Source organism: Pan paniscus, chromosome 19 (assembly GCF_029289425.2).
Source record: "Pan paniscus chromosome 19, NHGRI_mPanPan1-v2.0_pri, whole genome shotgun sequence".
Classification (NCBI taxonomy): Eukaryota; Metazoa; Chordata; class Mammalia; order Primates; family Hominidae; genus Pan; species Pan paniscus.
The window spans coordinates 9,328,652-9,350,262 of NC_073268.2; the positions used below are offsets into that span (position 1 = coordinate 9,328,652).

The 21,611-nt window shown below is 52.1% G+C and overlaps 1 protein-coding gene across 4 annotated transcripts; it reads left to right on the forward strand.

Annotated features, from left to right (window-relative positions):
• The first annotated feature begins 4,698 nt into the window (after positions 1 to 4,698).
• Positions 4,699 to 20,401, forward strand: SERPINF1 (serpin family F member 1). 4 transcript variants are annotated; one of them, XM_008969953.6, is made up of 9 exons: positions 4,741 to 4,949; positions 5,475 to 5,573; positions 9,588 to 9,679; positions 12,538 to 12,736; positions 13,852 to 14,007; positions 14,710 to 14,913; positions 17,884 to 18,026; positions 19,368 to 19,578; positions 20,023 to 20,401. In XM_008969953.6, the coding sequence occupies exons 1-9, from the start codon at positions 4,913 to 4,915 to the stop codon at positions 20,280 to 20,282; spliced, it is 1,401 nt and encodes a 466-aa protein (XP_008968201.3). In that variant the 5' UTR covers positions 4,741 to 4,912; the 3' UTR covers positions 20,283 to 20,401. The 4 variants fall into 4 exon arrangements, with proteins under 4 accessions (XP_063454914.1, XP_003816903.3, XP_063454913.1 ...); XM_063598844.1 differs by lacking the exon at positions 5,475 to 5,573 and having other exon boundaries at positions 4,699 to 4,949; XM_003816855.6 differs by lacking the exon at positions 5,475 to 5,573 and having other exon boundaries at positions 4,699 to 4,789.
• The last annotated feature ends 1,210 nt before the right edge of the window (positions 20,402 to 21,611 follow it).

The window sequence follows — 21,611 nt, forward strand, 5'->3', positions numbered from 1 at the left end:
ATAGACAGTATGAAGACCTGACCGTTCAGAAACAGGGGAAGAGGCAGCAGCCCGGGCAAAGGCCCTTGGGGCAGGAAAGGGCTTGGATCACTGGAGAAGCAGAAAGATGGCCAGTGTGACCAGAGTGTGACAAAGTCAGAGAAAACCAGGAAGATGGAGCTGGAGACACAGGCGGGGCCAGATCACGAGGGTCCTCGCAGACCAGAGCAAGGGTTTGGATTTTATTCCAAGTATGAAGGGAAGCTGCTGAAGTGTGTTTTCCTTTACAATTTGTAGTTGAAATATAATATGCAAAGTACACAAGTCTTAACTATATGTAAGCTTAATGAATGTTTCCATGAACCAAATACCGCTGTGCAACCATCACCAGCTCAAGAGACGAACCCTTCTCCCTCCTCCTGACTGCCAGTAACATAGTGGTTCAGCTCAAGAAACAGAACTCTTCTGACTTCCCGTAACATAGCGGGTTTTCTTTTTTGTTTTGTTTTTTGTTGTTTTTTAAGAGACAAGGTCTTTATTATTTTTATTTTTTTTTATTTTTGAGACGGAGTCTTGCTGTCGCCCAGGCTGGAGTGCAGTGGTGCGATCTCGGCTCACTGCAGGCTCTGCCCCCCGGGGTTCATGCCATTCTCCTGCCTCAGCCTCCCTAGCAGCTGGGACTACAGGTGCCCGCCACCTCGCCCGGCTAATTTTTTGTATTTTTAGTGGAGACGGGGTTTCACCGTGTTAGCCAGGATGGTCTCGATCTCCTGACCTCGTGATCCGCCCACCTCGGCCTCCCAAAGTGCTGGGATTACAGGCATGAGCCACCGCGCCCGGCCAAGAGACACGTTCTTGCTCTGTCGCCCTGGCTGGATGGAGTGCCGTGGTGCGATCACAGCTCACGGCAGCCTTGACATCCTGGGCTCAAGCAACCTTCCTGCCTTGGCCTCCCAAATGTTGGGATTATAGGCATGAGCCACTGTGCTTGGCATCTATTCATCTTTAATGTCAAGCAGGCAATTGAATATTTGATCAGGGATAGAATTGTCTATTTGGGGGTATGCAGATGTGCTTCATGTCATGGAACTGCGCCAGGCACGGTGGCTCATGCCTATAATCCCAGCACTTTGGGAGGCCAAGGCAGGCGGATCATAAGGTCAGGAGATCGAGACCATCCGGGCCAACACGGTGAAACCCCATCTCTACTAAAAATACAAAAATTTAGCCAGGTGTGGTGGTGCGTGCCTGTAGTCCCAGCTACTCAGGGAGGCTGAGACAGGAGAATTGATTGAACCTGGGAGGCAGAGGTTGTAGTGAGCCAAGATCACGCCACTGCACTCCAGCCTGGGCGACATGAGCGAGACTCCGTCTCAAAAATAAACAAAAAAAAAGTCATGGAATTGATGGAAATTGCCTAAGGGGAGATGTAGAAGAAAAGGGGTCTCAGGATCAAGCCAGCAGAGAAGGCAGAAAAGGTAAGGTGTGTGAGGTGGCAGAAAAAGGGAAGAGTGTGGACAGTGAGGGTTTCAAGGAGGAGGAACTGTCTACTGCCTCCTGCCAAGGACAGAGGTGTCCACTGCCAGTTGACATAAGGTCACCCATGAACTTGGTGACAGGAATTTCAGTGGAGAAGTGGCCACAGACACAAGTCTAGAGTTGGGGGAAATGGGAGCCGACGCAGCGTAGACAAAAGAGGAAACTGCTCCTTCCAGAGCGGCTCTGAGCGAGCACTGAGAAATGGGCAGTGGCTTTAGGGGATGTGGCGTCAAGGAAGTGTCTTTTAAAGAAGTCGGGGGCCGGGCACGGTGGCTCATGCCTGTAATCCCAGCACTTTGGGAGGCCAAGGCAGGCAGATCACTTGAGGTCAGGAGTTCGAGACCAGCCTGGCTAACACGATGAAACTCCGTCTCTACTAAAAATACAGAAAATTAGCCGGGCACGGTGGCTCATGCCTGTAATCCCAGCACTTTGGGAGGCAGAGGTGGGCAGATCACTTGAGGTCAGGAGTTCGAGACCAGCCTAGCCAACATGGTGAAACCCCATCTCTACTAAAACTACAAAAATTAGCCGGGAGTGGTGGCACGTGCCTGTAATCCCAGCCAGTCAGGAGGCTGAGGCAGGAGAATCACTGGAATCCTGGAGGTGGAGGTGGCAGTGAGCCAAGATGGTACCTCTGCACTCCAGCCTGGGGGACAGAGTGAGACTCCGTCTCAAAAAAAAAAGAAGGTGGGGAAGGATCTTTGAGGGCCGGACACGCTGACCCTGCAGGAGAGGACACATCCTTCTCCCAGGGGTCGGACAAAAGAGAACTCTTCTGTATAATTTATGATTTTAAGATTTTTATTTATTATTATTTTTTATAGAGGCAAGCATTTTTCACCACGTGGCCCAGGCCGGTCTCCAACTCCTGGGCTCAAGTGTGCTGGGATTATAGGCATGAGTCACCACACCTGGCCCAGAAACTTTACTAAGGACTTATTTAAATGATTTGCTTATTTGTGAATAGGTATTTTGTTCACGTGGTTCACAACTCAAAAGCAACAAAAAGCACCCAGTGAAAAGCCTTCCTCTCATTCTGATTTCCAGTCACTGCATTCTAGTCTTGGGATGCAGTGTTTTTCATCTCTTTTTTGTATCCTTTTGGAAATAGTATTCTGCTTTAAAAAGCAAATACAGGCCAGGTATGGTGGCTCACCCCTGTAATCCCAGCACTTTGGGAGGCCGAGGCAGGTGATCACCTAAGGTCAGGAGTTCAAGACCAGCCTGGCCAATATGGTGAAACCCTGTCTGTACCAAAACACAAAAACAAAAACAAAAACAAAAATTAGCCGGGCGTGGTGGCGTGCTCCTGTAATCCCAGCTACTCAGGAGGCTGAGGCAGGAGAATCGCTTGAACCTGGGAGGCAGAGGTTGCAGTGAGCCGAGATTGTGCCACTGTACTCCAGCCTGGGCCACAGAGCAAGGTTCCATCTCAAACAAAACAAAACAAACAAAAAAACAAAACAAAAGCTAATACAAACACATATACAATAGACAAAACTGTAAATATTTTATTATTTTTATTTTTTTTAGTAGAGACAGGGTTTCACCATGTTGGCCAGGATGGTCTCAAACTCCTGACCTCAGGTGATCCACCCACCTCAGCCTCCCGATAGTTAGGATTACAGGCATGAGCCACCACACCCGGCCTAAAATTGTAAACGTTTTAGAAGAAAGTATAGATGAATCCCTTTGTGATCTCGGGGAAGAAGATATTTTTTTAAAAAGATACCAAAAGAAGCACAAATTATAAAAGAAAAGATTGAAAATGTTGGTGTTAAAATTAAAAACTTGTTTTAAAACAAGCTTGTGTAACCCATGACCCACAGGCTGCATGTGGCCCAGAAAAGCTTTGACTGCAGCCCAACACAAATTCGTAAACTTTCCTAAAACATTATGAGATTTTGTTTTGTTTTGTTTTTTGTTTTTTTAGCTCATTAGGTATCATTAATGTTAGCATATTTTACGTGGGGCCCAAGACAATTCTTCTTCCAATGTGTCTCAGGGGAGCCAAAAGATTGGACACCCCTGCCATAAAAATGAAAAGACAATGGCCGGGCACGGTGGCTCACGCCTGTAATCCCAGCACTTTGGGAGGCTGAGGGGGGCGGGATCACCTGAGGTCAGGAGTTTGAGACAAGCGTGACCAATGTGGTGAAACCCTGTCTCTACTAAAAATACAAAAATTAGCCGGGCATGCTCGTGCACACCTATAGTCCCAACTACTCAGCAGGGTGAGGTAGGAGAACCTCTTGAACCCGGGAAGCGGAGGTTGCAGTGAGCCAAGATTGCACCACTGCACTCCAGCCTGGGTGACAGAGTGAGTCTCCATTGGAAAAAAAAAAAAAGAACAGTGTGATACGTTGACCTGAGGTTTAAGAACATGCAAACTGATACTATGTATCACTTAGGGACAAAAACTTACATGGTAAAAGTAAAAAGAAATGTATGAAAATAATAAAAATCAAATTCAAGATGGTGGTTATGGTGATGGGAAAGAACTGAGGCAGAAATATAAGGTTGTCACTATATTGAGACATTTTTCTATCTTTTTTTCTTTTTTCTGTTTTTGAGACGGAGTCTCGCTCTGTCGCCCAGGATGGAGTGCAGTGGTGTGATCTCAGCTCACTGCAACCTCCGCCTCCCAGGTTTAAGTGATTCTCCTGCCTCAGACTCCCAAGTAGCTGGGACTACAGGTGCGCGCCAACACACCTGGGTAATTTTGTTTGTATTTTTAGTAGAGATGGGGTTTCACCGTGTTGGCTAGGCTGGTCTCGAACTCCTGACCTCAGGTGATCCCCCGCCTCGGTCTCCCAAAGTGCTGGGATAACAAGCGTGAGCCACTGCGCCCAGCTTTGTTTGCATTTTTAGGTGAGATGGGGTTTCACCACGTTGGCCAGGCTGGTCTTGAACTCCTGACCTCAGGTGATGCACCTGCCTCAGTCTCCCAAAGTGCTGGATTACAGGCGTTAGCCCCTGCGCCCGGCCCCTGAAGGAAAATCTAAAGGAAGAGGAAGGTGTGCAAATGTGTGCGCCTTAGGCGTAATGGATGGTGGTGCAGCAGTGGGTTAAAGTTAACACGAGACAGTGATGCAATCACAGAATCCAAATTGAGTGCAGGTCGCTTTAAGAAAGGAGTAGCTGTAATCTGAAGCCTGCTGGACGCTGGATTAGAAGGCAGCAAAAAAAGCTCTGTGCTGGCTGGAGCCCCCTCAGTGTGCAGGCTTAGAGGGACTAGGCTGGGTGTGGAGCTGCAGCGTATCCACAGGTAAAGCAGCTCCCTGGCTGCTCTGATGCCAGGGACGACGGGAGAGGCTCCCCTGGGCTGGGGGGACAGGGGAGAGGCAGGGGCACTCCAGGGAGCAGAAAAGAGGGGTGCAAGGGAGAGGAAATGCGGAGACAGCAGCCCCTGCAATTTGGGCACAAGGGTGAGTGGATGAGAGAGGGCAGAGGGAGCTGGGGGGAGAGGGAGCTGGGGGGACAAGGCCGAAGGCCAGGACCCAGTGATCCCCAAATCCCACTGCACCGACGGAAGAGGCTGGAAAGGCTTTTGAATGAAGTGAGTGGGAAACAGCGGGGGGCGGTCGTGGGGAGGAAAGGGGAGCTAAGCTGCTGGGTCGGGTCTGAGCAGCACCCCAAGACTGGAGCCCGAGGCAAGGAGGCTCACGGGAGCTGCTTCCACCAAAGGCAGTCAGGAAGGCGGCCGCCCTGCAGCCCAGCCCTGGCCCCTGCTCCCTCGGCTCCCTGCTACTTTTTCAAAATCAGCTGGTGCTGACTGTTAAGGCAATTTCCCAGCACCACCAAACTGCTGGCCTCGGCGCCTTGGCTGAAGGCTGGGATGGAGGACAGCTGGGTCCTTCTAGCCAGCCCCCACCCACTCTCTTTGGCTACATGAGTCAAGGCTGGGAGACCAATGAGGTTGTGGCCTCTGGCAAACAATGACCACTATTTAGGCCGGCAGGTGTATAGGGCATGGGGGCCCAGCTGCCAGTGCTGGAGACAAGGGCCGTCCGAGATGTACCCTTTCTGCGCCTGCCAAGCCACCAGGAGGGGTAGGTCTCAGCAGGATTCCCAGAAACCCCGCCCCTGTCCAGCCTAGGCCCCCCACCCGGCGTTAGCTAACCCGACGTTAGCCCCCAGGTTCCGTGGGGTTGGGGGGCAGGGAGTCCTATTCTTGGGGCTGCTGCTTCTGGGGTGTGGGGAAGTGCAACTCCACGGCACCCTGGGCTGACTCATTCAGCTTCTAAAGCTTCAGGAAACATTGTTTGGGGCTGGGTCACCATGGGTGGGCCACAGAGGACCCCTCAATCCCCTCCGGAGAGCCAGGGGAGGGGGAGGTGCCCTTCCCCATGCTATCTCCGAGGCCCACTGCCATGTGGCTGAAGGCTGTGCGGTTCTGGGAAGAGGGGGAGGTGGCAGTGGAGGGTGTTTGTCTCCTAACTGGGCTTAATCTGAAACACATGTATTGGCTTGAGTTGATCCGCCTAACGTGGAGGCAAGATCACAAAAGCTTCTGTGTTTCTTGATGTGGGCAATTGTCAGAAAATAAGGCCTGACCTTGGCCCAGCAGGGAGGGTATCTACCTCTCCCTGAGCCCTCCCCCGCCTGCTAGGACGAGAGCGGGGCTTGGATACTGCCCTTTGGACAGGATGGCATCATTGTCTGTGGCTGCAGCCAGCCAGCGGTCGCCTGCTCAGCCCACGAGCAACCACTGTGGACAGGGTATTGCGTGTGTGCTGAGGGGCGTCCATGCAGACCCTCACGCTTGCCCTCTCACTGCCCTTGTAGGGTTTTCAATCATGTCTCCTCTTCCCTTATCCAGATGGCTTGAAGTGGAGGATTCAGACTTGTTAATACTCCGGGTCCCTGTGTCTAGCTCGGGGCCACCTTTGGACCCATGTCCCTTCCCTGCCAGGCTCCCTCACCTCACCTCAGCCTTCCCACATTGGAACAATCATCTACCACCTGATCTGGGGTTTGGGCTTAGATTCTGTAGGGACCAAGACTAAAGTCGCTCCTTCAAGTCCATTTGAATTGTGACTTTAGTTTCCTTAAATACTATGCCAGGATAATGGCCAGGGATGGTGGCTCACGCCTGTACTCCTGGCACTATGGGATGCTGGTGGATCACCTGAGATCAGGATTCCAGGCCAGCCTGGCCAACACGGTGAAACCCCATCTCTACTAAAACATAAAAATTAACCAGGTGTGGTGGCGGGCACCTGTAATCCCAGCTACTCAGGAGACTGAGGCAGGAGAATTGCTTGAACCCGGGAGGTGGAAGTTGCACTGAGCTGAGATCGCGCCACTGCACTTTAGCCTGGGCGACAAGAGTGAAACTCTGTCTCAAAAACAAAAAAAACTATGCCGGGATGAGCCTGTCTCCTCCCTCAATTTCTTACTTGGGCCAGAGGAACTAGAACTAACAACTTCTCTTCTAGCCTTGCCTCCTGTGTACCTCACTGAATTTTTGGTCTCTAATAAACCAGTCTGCAGAGGCTCAGGGGAGGCAGGCTCCTGGCAGCTGGGTGGGGCTGGCCCCAGCCGGGTGGAGACCAGCTGTAGGCCTGGATGGTGGTGAGGCCTCTGTCTTGTGCTGCAGAAAGCTTTTCCTGTTGTCTACACGAAAGTTTTCTCCCTGCACGTCAGGGCAGCCACGTGCAAGAGCAGCTGGCTGGGAACGCGGAGGTCTGCGGCTCGAGGCGGGGTTTAGAAAGAAAACCAGGCTGCTTCCTGCTGCCCGTCCTGCCTTAAGCTGAGTAAACTCAAAGGCAATCTCCTTTCATGCCTCAGGATATTGTCCAGTGGATTATCTGATTTAATTTGAAGGACGAGAGCCAACAATCACACAACGTACTCTGATCCACTTTGTCCTGGGAAGTCAAAAAGTGCGTGTGCTGTGTGGGTGGATGTTTGTGTATATAAACGGATAATGAAGGATGATGTGTAGGGGGCCAGGGCAGGGGAGACGATGCTGTTCAGATTCTACATTTTTTTTCCTTTTTTTTTTTTTTGAAATGGAGTCTTGCTCTGTTGCCCAGCCTGGAGTGCAGTGGCGCGATCTCAGCTCACTGCAACCTCCACCTCCTGGATTCAAGTGATTCTCCTGCCTTAGCCTCCCAAGTAGCTGGGATTACAGGCATGCGCCACCACACCCGGCTAATTTTTGTATTTTTAGTAGAGATGGGGTTTCTCCATGTTGGCCAGGATGGTCTCAAACTCCTGACCTCAGGTGATCTACCCACCTTGGCCCCTCAAAGTGCTGGGATTACAGGTGTGAGCCACTGTGCCTGGCCTTTTTTTTTTTTTTTTTTTTTTTTGAGATGGAGTTTTCACTCTTGTTGCCCAGGCTGGAGTGCAGTGGTGCGATATTGGCTCACTGCAACCTCCACCTCCCAAGTTCAAGCGATTCTCCAGCCTTAGCCCTCCAAGTAGCTGGGACTACAAGTGTGTGCCACCATGCCTGGCTAATTTATTTTATTTTATTTATTTATTTATTTATTTTTGAGACTAAGTCTTGCTCTGTTGCCCAGGCTGGAGTGCAGTGGCATAATCGGCTCACTGCAACCTCTGCCTCCCGGGTTCAAGTGATTCTCCTGCCTCAGCCTCCTGAGTAACTGGGATTACAGGGGCCTGCCACCACGCCTGGCTAACTTTTTGTATTTTTAGTATAGATGGGGTTTCACCATGTTGGCCAGGCTGGTCTCGAACTCCTGACCTCAGGCTCTCCGCCTGCCTCAGCCTCCCAAAGTGCTGGGATTACAGGCATGAGCCACTGTGCTCGGTAGTTGTTTTATTTTAATAGTAGGTTATTTTATTTCCATTTTACAAGAGAAAAATGGTGATTTAAAGAGCTACTAAGACACAGCACTGAGACCATGTGTGATGGCATGCGCCTGCAGTCCCAGCTACTCACGAGGCTGAGGCAGGAGGATCACATGAGGTCAGGAGTTCCAGGCTGTGGAGTGCTATGGTTGTGTAGTGAATAGCCACTACACTCCAGCCTGGGCAGCACAGCAAGATCTTGTCTCCCAAAAAAAAAAACAAAAAAACCACAGAATTGAAATGTGAACCCAGGCTCTCTGACCCTAGGCCCTGCACTCCTAACCATGGGAGGGAGAGCTCTTGAAAGGGAACTGTGGGAGAAGGGAATGAGCTGCCTTGTGAGGCCACAGAAGTCCAAAGACAGCTTGAGAATTTGGAGGGACAGCAGGTGCCGGACTGGGTGCCTCTATGCTTGGTATCCGGTGATTCCATGGAGGAGACCTGGGTTCTGCCCCATTCTCCTGGGAGGGGTTGCCCAAAGTCTTATCACCGGAGTGGGTCAGCTGCCTCCAGGACAAAGCCTTAGCATACACTTGTGCTGGGCCATACTCCACGTGGAGAAGCCCTGCTGGGGCTGGGGCCCCACTGCTCTGGATCTTTAAAAGCTATTGGTTCAGGGGCCAGGTGTAATGGCTCACGCCTATAACCCTAGCACTTTGGGAGGCTGAAGCGGGTGGATAGCCTGAGGTCAGGAGTTTGAGACAAGCCTGATGAACGTGGTGAAACCCCATCGCTATTAAAAATACAAAAAATTAGCCGGGCATGGTGGCAGGTGCCTGTAATTCCAGCTACTTGGGAGGCTGAGGCGGGAGAATCGCTTGAACCCAGGAGGCGGAGGTTGCAGTGAGCCAAGATCGCTCCACTGTACTCCAGCCTGGGCGACAGAGCCAGATTCTGTTTCAAAAAATAAAATATAAATAAATAAATAAATAAATAAAAGCTTTAGGCTTAAAGGAGGGTCCCCTGATGCAGACAGTGGAACAAAAGCACAAGCTTATGGTATGACTGTGGGCCCTGAGGCAGGGGGAGGGGCGGGAGAACCTTGCTGGGAGGGATGGGCCATCAAGCTGAGGGTCCACTTCTGGGGGCCTGGAGGGGTGAGGGGTGGTCACTGCAGGGGGTGGGGGAAAGTGACTAGCCCTGCCCAACCCCTGGGTCCTGGCTGGGGTGGCCAGGAAGGGGTAGCGGGGGCAGTGCAGTGTGGGGGGAGAGCGGCTTGCTGCCTCGTTCTTTTCTTGCAGGCCCCAGGATGCAGGCCCTGGTGCTACTCCTCTGCATTGGAGCCCTCCTCGGGCACAGCAGCTGCCAGAACCCTGCCAGCCCCCCGGAGGAGGTCAGTAGGCAGGCGGGGAGAGCGTGGTCAGCATTCCCAGCCCCTCCTTGGCAGGCAGCACGGGAAACAGGACAGGGAACCCGGACCCAGATTCCAGGCCAGGCTTGGGCCTTTATTTCTCTAGGGCTGGAGTTTCTCCAGCAGCAAAACAGAGAGAAAATGTCTTGCCTTGCCTTTCAGGGGATGGAGTAGGGACAAGAATAAGATCCCAAAAGAGTAAAAATCTGAAGCACTTTTAACAAGTCCAGGGCAATTCTCCTGCCTCAGCTTCCCAAGCAGCTGGGATTACAGGCATGCACCACCAAGCCCGGCTCATTTTGTATTTTTAGTAGAGACGGGGTTTCTCCATGTTGGTCAGGCTGGTCTCGAACTCCCGACCTCAAGTGATTCTCCTGCCTCGGCCTCCCAAAGTGCCCGGATGACAGGTGTGAGCCACCGCACCTGGCCAGGATCTTTTCTCATTACCTTGTCTTCCTAGTGGGGGCTCCACTGAGCAGGTCATGTTCCCCGACATTTGTTTGGATACTGACCAGGCTGTGGCAGGGAGTGAGGGTATGGAGTGACCTCTCTCCTGCCCAGAAAGGGCGCAGCTGGGTTCCCAAGGCAGATACAGGCACATGGAGGGAAGCCTGGGCCATATGAGTGTTATGGGGTGAGTGTTGGCGGAGGCCCACCCTTGAGGGACAAGAGCAGCTGGGCATCTTGGCGAGAGCCCTGGACTTTCGTGAGGTCAGAGTATGAATTCTGCGTCTCCCTCCTCCTAGCTTTGTGACCCTAGATAACCCTTACCTCAGTCTTTGCTTCCTTGCCTATGAAATGGGATAAAAACACCCATTCTACAGGGCCATGTGGCCACTCATTTATTTCTCATCTACCAAACACCTACTCGACAGGGGCTGGCAATGGGTGGAAATAAAAACTCAGTTCTGCCGGGTGCGGTGGCTCACGCCTGTAATCCCAGCAGTGTGGGAGGCGGAGCAGGACGATCCCTTGAATCCAGGAGTTTGAGACAAGCATGGGCAACATAGTGAGACCCCCGTCTCTACAAAAAAGCAAAAATTACCAGGCGTGGTGGCAAGTGCTTGTGGTACTACCTACTTGGGAAGCTGAGGTGGGAGGCTCACTTGAGCCCAGGAGATTAAGACTGCAGTGAGGGGCCGGGCGCGGTGGCTCACGCCTGTAATCCCAGCACTTTGGGAGGCCGAGGTGGGTGGATCATGAGGTCAGGAGATCGAGACCATCCTGGCTAACACGGTGAAACCCCGTCTCTACTAAAAATACAAAAAATTAGCTGGGTGTGGTGGGGGGCGCCTGTAGTCCCAGCTACTCGGGAGGCTGAGGCAGGAGAATGGCGTGAACCTGGGAGGCAGAGGTTGCAGTGAGCTGAGCTCACACCACTGCACTCCAGCCTGGGCGACAGAGCGAGACTCCGTCTCAAAAAAAAAAAAAAAAAAAAAAGAAAAACTGAGTTCTTTTTTTTAACTTTCTTTTTTTAGAGACAGAGTCTCACTCCATCACCCACGCTGGAGTACAGTGGTGTGATCTTGGCTCACTGCAATCTTGGCCTCCTGAGTTCAACCAATTCTCATGCCTCAGCCTCCCAAATAGCTGGGACCACAGGCATGTGCCACCACGCCCAGCTAATTTTTTGGGTATTTTTAGTAGAGATGGGGCCTCACCATGTTGCTCAGGTTGGTCTGAAACTCCTGAGCTCAAGTGATCCATCTTCCTCGGCCTGCCAAAGTGCTGGGATTATAGGCATAAGCCACTGCACCTGGCTCCCAATTTTTATATTTATATTTATTTTTATTTACTTATTTATTTTTTGAGACAGGGTCTCACTCTGTCACCCAGGCTGGAGTACAGTGGCATTATCTCAGCTCACTGCAACCTCTGCCTCCTGGGTTCAAGTGAATCTCGTGCCTCAGCCTCCCGAGTAGCTGGGATTACAGGCATGCGCCACCATGCCCCGTTAATTTTTTTGCATTTTTAGTAGAGACGGGTTTCACCGTGTTGCCCAGGATGGTCTCGAACTCCTGACCTCAAGTGATTCACCCACCTCAGCCTCCCAAAGTGCTGGGATTATAGGTGTGAGCCACTCAGCTGACGGTTTTTAAAAAGTGGGTCATGGGGCCGGGCGCAGTGGCTCACGCCTGTAATCCCAGCACTTTGGTAGACCGAGGCGGGTGGATCACAAGGTCAGGAGATCGAGACCATCCTGGCTAACACGGTGAAACCCCGTCTCTACTAAAAATATAAAAAATTACCCAGGCATGGTGGTGGGTGCCTGTAGTCCCAGCTACTCGGGAGGCTGAGGCAGGAGAATGGCGTGAACCTGGGAGGTGGAGCTTGCAGTGAGCAGAGATCACGCCACTGTACTCCAGCCTGGGCGACAGAGCGAGACTCCGTCTCAAAAAAAAAAAAAAAAGTGGGTCATAGGTTTCGGCTTATAGGTCACAAGTGTTTAAACCTGGCCATGAGGCCAGGCGCAGTGGCGCATGCCTGTAATCCCAGCCAATTGGGAGGCTAAGGCAGGAAAATCGCTTGAACCGGGGAGGTGGAGGTTGCAGTGAGCTGAGATAGCGCCACTGAACTCTAGCCTGGGTGACACAGTAAGACTCTGTCTCAAATAAAAAAAAACAGCTAATCTCTCTTCTGCGCTGTCTCTCCGCAGAGAGCTCATGCGTGATCAGGGAGTAAAACTCATTCCCGTTTTAGGCCAAACACAGAAAAATTAGGAAGGACAGCCCCAAGGGGCCAGAACCACCACCCTACACAAAGCCATGAGGAGACAGTCAGTCCCTGTGCATCTCTGCGAGTCCCTGAACTCAAACCCAAGACTTCCTGTCTCCTGCCAGGGCTCCCCAGACCCCGACAGCACAGGGGCGCTGGTGGAGGAGGAAGATCCTTTCTTCAAAGTCCCCGTGAACAAGCTGGCAGCGGCTGTCTCCAACTTCGGCTATGACCTGTACCGGGTGCGATCCAGCATGAGCCCCACGACCAACGTGCTCCTGTCTCCTCTCAGTGTGGCCACGGCCCTCTCGGCCCTCTCGCTGGGTGAGTGCTCAGATGCAGGAAGCCCCAGGCAGACCTGGAGAGGCCCCCTGTGGCCTCTGCGTAAATGTGGCTGAGTTTATTGACATTTCAGCTCAGGGAGGGGTGAAGTAGCACCAGGGGCCTGGCCTGGGGGTCCCAGCTGTGTAAGCAGGAGCTCAGGGGCTGCACACACACGATTCCCCAGCTCCCCGGCCCGGGGATCCCAGCCGTGCAGGCGGGAGCTCAGGGGCTGCACACACACGATTCCCCAGCTCCTCGGCCTGGGGGGCCCCAGCAGTGCAGGCGGGAGCTCAGGGGCTGCACGCACACAATTCCCCAGCTCCCCGAAAGGGGCTGGGCACCACTGACATGGCGCTTGGCCTCAGGGTTCGCTTATTGACACAGTGACTTCAAGGCACATTCTTGCATTCCTTAACCAAGCCGGTGCTAGCCTAGGTTCCTGGGATGTAACTGCAAACAAGCAGGTGTGGGCTTGCCCTCACCGAGGACACAGCTGGGTTCACAGGGGAACTAATACCAGCTCACTACAGAATAGTCTTTTTTTTTTTTTTTTTTTTCTTTCTGAGACGGAGTCTCGCTTTGTCGCCAAGGCTGGAGTGCAGTGGTGCGATCTCAGCTCACCGCTACCTCTGCCTCCCGGGTTCAAGGAATTCTCCTGCCTCAGCCTCCAGAGTAGCTGGGATTACAGGCACCTGTCATCATGCCCAGCTAATTTTTGTATTTTTAGTAGAGACGGGGTTTCACCATGTTGCCTAGGCTGGTCTCAAACTCCCGGGCTCAAGCAATCCACCCGCCTTGGCCTCCCAAAGTGCTGGGATTACAGGCGTGAGCCACCGCGCCTGGCCAGAATAATCTTAAGGGCTATGATGGGAGAAGTACAGGGACTGGTACCTCTCACTCCCTCACTCCCACCTTCCAGGCCTGATGCCTTTAACCTACTTCAGGAAAATCTCTAAGGATGAAAATTCCTTGGCCACCTAGATTGTCTTGAAGATCAGCCTACTTGGGCTCTCAGCAGACAAAAAAAGATGAGTATAGTGTCTGTGTTCCGGGAGGGGGCTTGATTTGGGGCCCTGGTGTGCAGTTATCAACGTCCACATCCTTGTCTCTGGCAGGAGCGGAGCAGCGAACAGAATCCATCATTCACCGGGCTCTCTACTATGACTTGATCAGCAGCCCAGACATCCATGGTACCTACAAGGAGCTCCTTGACACGGTCACTGCCCCCCAGAAGAACCTCAAGAGTGCCTCCCGGATCGTCTTTGAGAAGAGTGAGTCGCCTTTGCAGCCCAAGCTGCCTGAGGCATGTGGGCTTCATGCTGCAGGCTGGGGCGGGGGGGTCTTTTTTTTTTTTTTTTTTTTTTTTTTTGAGACGGAGTCTCGCTGTGTCGCCCAGGCTGGAGTGCAGTGGCGCGATCTTGGCTCACTGCAAGCTCCGCCTCCCGGGTTCACACCATCCTCCTGCCTCAGCCTCCCGAGTAGCTGGGACTGCAGGCGCCCGGCTAATCTTTTTTGTATTTTTAGCAGAGATGGGGTTTCACTGTGTTTGCCAGGATGGTCTCGATCTCCTGACCTGGTGTTCTGCCTGCCTCGGCCTCCCAAAGTGCTGGGATTACAGGTGTGAGCCACCGCGCTCGGCCCGTTTCTAAACAATAGATCATGTGTGCTCAGGCCTGGCCTGGCACTGGTGTGGAGGAAGGGCCCGTGAGCCCAAAGAGGCTCAGAAAGAGGAAGTGGGCTGCAGCAGACGGTGGGAGGGGCAGGGAGGGCAGTGGCGCGATGTGGGGAATCTGCTGCCCCCCTGGCCAGTGCCTGGGGATGCCAGCAGAAGTCCTGGCAAGTCACAGGAAGATGCTGGCTGGGAAGTCAGGGCCTGCTGAGCGGTAAACCAGAACCCGAGCCTGGCAGGCTCTCAAAGACGGGATGCTTGTCGTTGAGTCTCATACGCTAACCTCTGCTCCGCCTCTTCTCAGAGCTGCGCATAAAATCCAGCTTTGTGGCACCTCTGGAAAAGTCATATGGGACCAGGCCCAGAGTCCTGACGGGCAACCCTCGCTTGGACCTGCAGGAGATCAACAACTGGGTGCAGGCGCAGATGAAAGGGAAGCTCGCCAGGTCCACAAAGGAAATTCCTGATGAGATCAGCATTCTCCTTCTCGGTGTGGCGCACTTCAAGGGTGAGCGCGTCTCCAATTCCTTTTCATTTATTTTACTGTATTTTAACTAATTAATTAATTTGATGGAGTCTTACTCTGTAGCCCTAACTGGAGTGCAGTGGTGCGATCTCAGCTCAATGCAACCTCCGCCTCCCAGGTTCAAGCAATTCTTGTGCCTCAGCCTCCCGAGTAGCTGGGATTACAGGGATGTACCACCACTCCCGGCTAATTTTTTATATTTAATAGAGATGGGGTTTCACCATGTTGGCCAGGCTGGTCTCGAACTCCTGAGCTCAGGTGGTCTGCCCGCCTCAGCCTCCCAAAGTGCTAGGATTACAAGCTTGAGCCACCACGCCCAGCCCTTTTTATTTTTAAATTAAGAGACAGGGTGTTGCCATGATGCCCAGGCTGGTCTCGAACTCCTGGGCTCAAGTAATCCTCCCACCTTGGCCTCCCAAAGTGCTGGGATTACAGGCATGAGCCACCACGCCTGGCCTTTTTACATTTATTTATTTATTTTTTGAGACAGAGTCTTGCTCTGTCACCCAGGCTGGAGTGCAGTGGCGCGATCTCGGCTCACTGCAAGCTCTGCCTTCCAGGTTCACACCATTCTCCTGCCTCGACCTCCCGAGTAGCTGGGACTACAGGCGCCCACCACTGCGCCCTACTAATTTTTTGTATTTTTAGTAGAGACGGGGTTTCACCGTGGTCCCGATCTCCTGACCTCGTGATCCACCCGCCTCAGCCTCCCAAAGTGCTGGGATTACAGGCGTGAGCCACCGCGCCCGGCCCTTCTACATTTATTTTAAAATTAAGAGACAGGTTGTCACTATGATGCCGAGGCTGGTCTCCAACTCCTGAGCTGAAGTGATCCTCCCACCTCGGCCTCCCAAAATGCTGGGATTACCAACTTTCCACTTGTTTGACCAAGGATGGATGGCAGACATCAGAGGGGGCTTGGAAAGGGAGGTGTCAAAGACCTTGCCCAGCATGGAGTCTGGGTCACAGCTGGGGGAGGATCTGGGAACTGTGCTTGCCTGAAGCTTATCTGCTTGTCATCAAATCCAAGGCAAGGCGTGAATGTCTATAGAGTGAGAGACTTGTGGAGACAGACGAGCAGAGGGAGGAAGAATGAACACTGGGTCTGTTTGGGGCTTTCCCAGCTTTTGAATCAGACAAGATTATTTATTTATTTAAGATGGAGTCTCATTCTGTTGCCCAGGCTGGAGTGCAGTGGTGCCATCTTGGCTCACTACAGCCTCCCCACCTCCCAGGTTCAAGTGCTTCTCCTGCCTCAGCCTCCCGAGTAGTTGGGATTACAGGCGCCCGCCACCACACCCAGCTAATTTTTGTATTTTCAGTAGAGATGGGGTTTCACCATGCTGGCCAGGCTGTTCTCGAAAACTCCTGAGCTCAGATGATCCGCCTGCCTCGGCCTCCCACAGTGCTGGGATTACAGGCGTGAGCCACTGCGCTGGCCAAATCAGACAAGGTTTAAATCCCAGCTCTGCCTGTACTAGCTGAGGAACTCTGCACACATTTCATAACTTTTCTGGGCCTACGTTCTCACCTTTAACATGAGGATAATATACCTACTTCATAGACACCTTTTTATGTTGTCTCCAAGTTTTCTAACAGCTCTATTTCTGTACCCAAGACATGGCAGGTGGCCAACGACATCCTTCTAGGCTGTGGTGATGTGTTTGGAGCTTGTTCCACAGGCCTAGTGTGGGGCCAGCCCTTTTCAGATAAGGCCTTGTGCGGTAGCCTGGGGTAGGGGGAGGGGTTGGGCAAACTCTCCCTTAAAACGCTTTGTAACCATCTGAGGCACCAGCAAGAGTGGCCCCCGAGTTTGGAGAAAATCCGAACGGCTTCCTACTTCAAGCACGGATCTCTAGTGAGTGAAGGAACAGCTCTGGGTCCAGGATATTAGAGCTCACATTAAACTAAAGGGGCTGGGCCATCAGCTGGCTTCCAGAGCGTCAGCCAGTTACTTCACCTCTTTGGCTTTGGCCTGTTTTCAGCTACAAGAGGACGTAATCCAGAGGACCTCAGAGGTCCTTCCCAGCTCAGACCTTCTTTGACTGTCTCCAAGAGACACTGCTGTAGGAGTGCACACCAGTTTACTTTTCTTTCGTTTTTGAGATGGAGTTTCGCTCTTTTTGCCTAGGCTGGAGTGCTGTGGTGTGATCTCAGCTCACTGCAACCTCTGGCTCCCAGGTTGAAGTGATTCTCCTGTCTCTGCCTCCCGAGTAGCTAGGATTACAGACAACCACCACTGCACCCGGCTAGTTTTTGTATTTTTAGTAGAGACAGGGTTTCACCATGTTGGCCAGGCTGGTCTCGAACTCCTGACCTCAGATGATCCACCAGCCTTGGCCTCCCAAAGTGCTGAGATTACAGGTGTGAGGCACCACACCCGGCCATTTTTGTATTTTTAGTAGGGACGGGGTTTTGCCATGTTGGCCACGCTGGTCTCAAACTCCTGACCTCAAGTGATCTGCCCACCTTGGCCTCCCGAAGTGCTGGGACTACAGGCATGAGTCACTGTGCCCGTCCATTTTTGTATTTTTAGGACAGACAGCGTTTTGTCATGTTGGCCAGGCTGGTCTCAAACTTCTGACCTCAAGTGATCCACCCACCCCGGCCTCCCAATATGCTGGGATTCCAGGTGTGAGTCACCACGCCTGGCTACCACTTTACTTTTCCTGCAGGCTATCACAGAACGTGTACAATCTAGAGAGTCTAATCAACCAAATCAACGTCTTGGCATCGGAGTTTGCTGGTGAAGGGTACTCGGGGTCCTGGAAATAACTGTAGGCTCCAAGCCACACACACTGAGATAGGCCTATTCCCTGAGGCCTCATAGCCCCTGACAGCTAAGCTCCCTTGAGTTGGGCAATTTTCAACAACGTGCTCTGGGGACACAGCATGGCGCCACTGTCTTTCTGGTCTCCTGGGGCTCAGACTATGTCATTCATTTCTTTCCAGGGCAGTGGGTAACAAAGTTTGACTCCAGAAAGACTTCCCTCGAGGATTTCCACTTCGATGAAGAGAGGACAGTGAGGGTCCCCATGATGTCGGACCCTAAGGCTGTTTTACGCTATGGCTTGGATTCAGATCTCAGCTGCAAGGTCTGTAGGGATAGGGGCAGGGTGGAGGGTGGGTGGAGGGAGAGGATAGAGAAGCAAAACAGGGTAGTGGGAATAAAAGGACCTTTGAGATCCGACAGCTGTCTACATTTCGCCTGCTGTGTGACTCTGAGCAGGTTAATAACATCTCTGAGCTTTCCTCCTCTTAAGATGGGGCAGGGGATCGTTACCAACACTTACCCTCCCAGGGTTTGTTGTAAGGACGAATAAGGTAATAGGAAATGGGCCCTCAGATTGGGCACCCACGTTTGTTCTCTTTCTTGAGACTCCTATTTCTAGAATTTAAAGCCAAACTTTGAAAAATAATGACAAACTCCAAATCGTTGGCATCTTTTTTTTTTTTTTTTTTTTGGAGACAGAGTCTCGCTCTGTCGGCCAGGCTGGAGTGCAGTGGCACGATCTCGGCTCACCACAACCTCCGCCCCGCTGGGTTAAAGCGATTCTCTTGCCTCAGCCTCCTGAGTAGCTGGGATTACAGGCGTGTGCCACCATGCCTGGCTAATTTTGTACAGACGGGGTTTCTCCATGTTGGTCAGGCTGGTCTCGAACTCCCAAACTCAGGTGATCCGCCTGCCTCGGTCTCCCAAAACACAGGGATTCCAGGCATGAGCCACCACGCTCGGCCAATCGTTGGCATTCTAAGGCTTTCAGTGTACCTGACTTCTTTTAGTTCTAAGTCTGTAACTGTTAACCTTTCTTGGGCCATGGCTATCACACGGATCTCTCTGGGAATCTGACGACAGTGCCTCAAACCCGGGGGAGCACCGCCAGGTGTGCGCACACGTTTCTGTCAACGATTTCGGAGACTCTTGGGATCCCTGACACCATCTGTTCCATGGACCTTAGGTTAAGAGCCTCTGTTCAAAGGAGGCTTTTGCTCTTGGTGGGTGGATGGGGTGAAGTCTCCAAGCCCTCTTACGGCCCCTTTGGTATTCCTATCCCCGGTTCTCCCTGTCTTAGTCCAGTGCTCTCTATTTAACAAATGAGCGGTAAATGTTGGCCGATGGACTTTGGGAGAAAATAAAGACCTGAAATTCAATTCTAGCTCCTTAAACCACAGGAGAACATTCTTTCAGCAGACAACTTCAGTTGGTGTTAGGCCAAGATAAGAAAGGCCAACAGCATCCTTTCTGAAGAAACCTCAGGAGATGGCTCACTGCCAGAAAGCTATAACCTGGAAGGGGAATTGTTAAATAGATGAGGGGCTGGATGAAGGACGAGACCAGGGCCCCGCCACGGGAGAGGGAAGGCAGCTCCTGGCTGTGTCTGTCCCCGGCTTTTGGGCTCTGAAGGACTAACCACGTGCTTTCTCACTTGTCTCAGATTGCCCAGCTGCCCTTGACCGGAAGCACGAGTATCATCTTCTTCCTGCCCCTGAAAGTGACCCAGAATTTGACCTTGATAGAGGAGAGCCTCACCTCTGAGTTCATTCATGACATAGACCGAGAACTGAAGACCGTGCAGGCGGTCCTGACCGTCCCCAAGCTGAAGCTGAGTTACGAAGGCGAAGTCACCAAGTCCCTGCAGGAGATGAGTATGTCTGAAGACCCTTTTGCTCTTGGTGGGTGGGTGGGGTGGGGCAGGGTCTTTGGGCCTTCCACTGTGCTAAGCAGAACGCAAGGGCTCCACGGGCTTGTAGGGGGGCCGTGGATAAGTCCTTAATCCTCATCGTGCCAGAAGGGAAGGCTGAACTGCCTTCTCTCATCAGACTCATTCCTCAGCCTCAGGAGCAGACCTCCCTAACAGGCGCTCACAACACTGCCTCTCAAGACGAGTCTGTCTGACCTGTTTTCTCATCTTGACCTAACTTGCTAAGTGCTCCTGGGCAAGTCACTCCACCCTCGGTCAGCTCAGACCTCTTCAGGCCTCAGAGAAAGTAAACAGTGCTGCGCCATCCCAGCTTGCTTGCAAAGGGATCCCTTGGTTGGGGTGTTGGGGAAGGCAGGGTTTTAACGGAAATCTCTCTCCATCTCTACAGAGCTGCAATCCTTGTTTGATTCACCAGACTTTAGCAAGATCACAGGCAAACCCATCAAGCTGACTCAGGTGGAACACCGGGCTGGCTTCGAGTGGAACGAGGATGGGGCGGGAACCACCCCCAGCCCAGGGCTGCAGCCTGCCCACCTCACCTTCCCGCTGGACTATCACCTTAACCAGCCTTTCATCTTCGTACTGAGGGACACAGACACAGGGGCCCTTCTCTTCATTGGCAAGATTCTGGACCCCAGGGGCACCTAATACCCCAGTTTAATATTCCAATACCCTAGAAGAAAACCCGAGGGACAGCAGATTCCACAGGACACGAAGGCTGCCCCTGTAAGGTTTCAATGCATACAATAAAAGAGCTTTATCCCTAACTTCTGTTACTTCGTTCCTCCTCCTATTTTGAGCTATGCGAAATATCATATGAAGAGAAACAGCTCTTTAGGAATTTGGTGGTCCTCTACTTCTAGCCTGGTTTTATCTAAACACTGCAGGAAGTCACCGTTTATAAGAACTCTTAGTTAGCTGTGGTGGATAATGCACGGACAGCTTCTCTGCTCTGGGGGTGTTTCTGTACTAGGATCAGCGATCCTCCCGGGAGGCCATTTCCTGCCCCCATAATCAGGGAAGCATGCTCGTAAACAACACATGGACAGATAGGAGAGGCCATTTGTAACTTAAGGAAATGGAGCCGATACGTAAAGATTCTGAACATATTCTTTGGAAGGAGGTATGCCTATTTTACAAAGTACAGCCGGGTGCGGTGGCTCACGCCTGTAATCCCAGCACTTTGGGAGGCCGAGGCGGGCGGATCACCTGAGGTCAGGAGTTTGAGACCAGCCTGACCAACATGGAGAAACCCCGTCTGTACTAAAAATACAAAATTAGCAGGGTGTGGTGGTGCATGCCTGTAGTCCCAGCTACTCGGGAGGCTGAGGCAGGAGAATCACTTGAACCCGGGAGGCGGAGGTTGCAGTGAGCCGAGATCACGCCATTGCACTCCAGTCTAGGCAACAAGAGCAAAACTCCGTCTCAAACAACAAAAAACCAAAGTATAACTGGGCTTTTTGAAGAACATGAAACATGCCCAGTGTCTGAAGTAGAATAACTACCGAACTGTCCGTAGGACTAAACTTTTTCTTGAAAAAGCTCTACCAAAAAAAGTCACCGGCCACTCCCTTGTCACAGTTATTAGACAGGAGGAGAAATGATAATTCTACTGCCCTTCATTCTACAAATGTTTGAGTGCTAACTGTATTCCAGATTCTCAAAAAGCTATTGCCAGGTATCTCTGGGGCTACTGATTTCCTGATCATAATGCAATGGCAACCAACGGGCACTTGGGCATGGTGAGGGTGGGCAAGCTTTCAAAAGCAGCGTGGATCTGGCATTCTTTTCCACGAATGCACCTGAACTACTTGGTCACCAGTGGTAACACAGCAACCAGGGTTCCGACCTAGAGAATCCCGTAACCTTCTGACTGGAACAGGGTCTGGGCTGTCGCTACACATCCTGGTGGAAGGCAGCTATCATCCCTACCTTCTGCCTTCTGTCTCTTAAATCTGAACCACAAACAGCAACGTC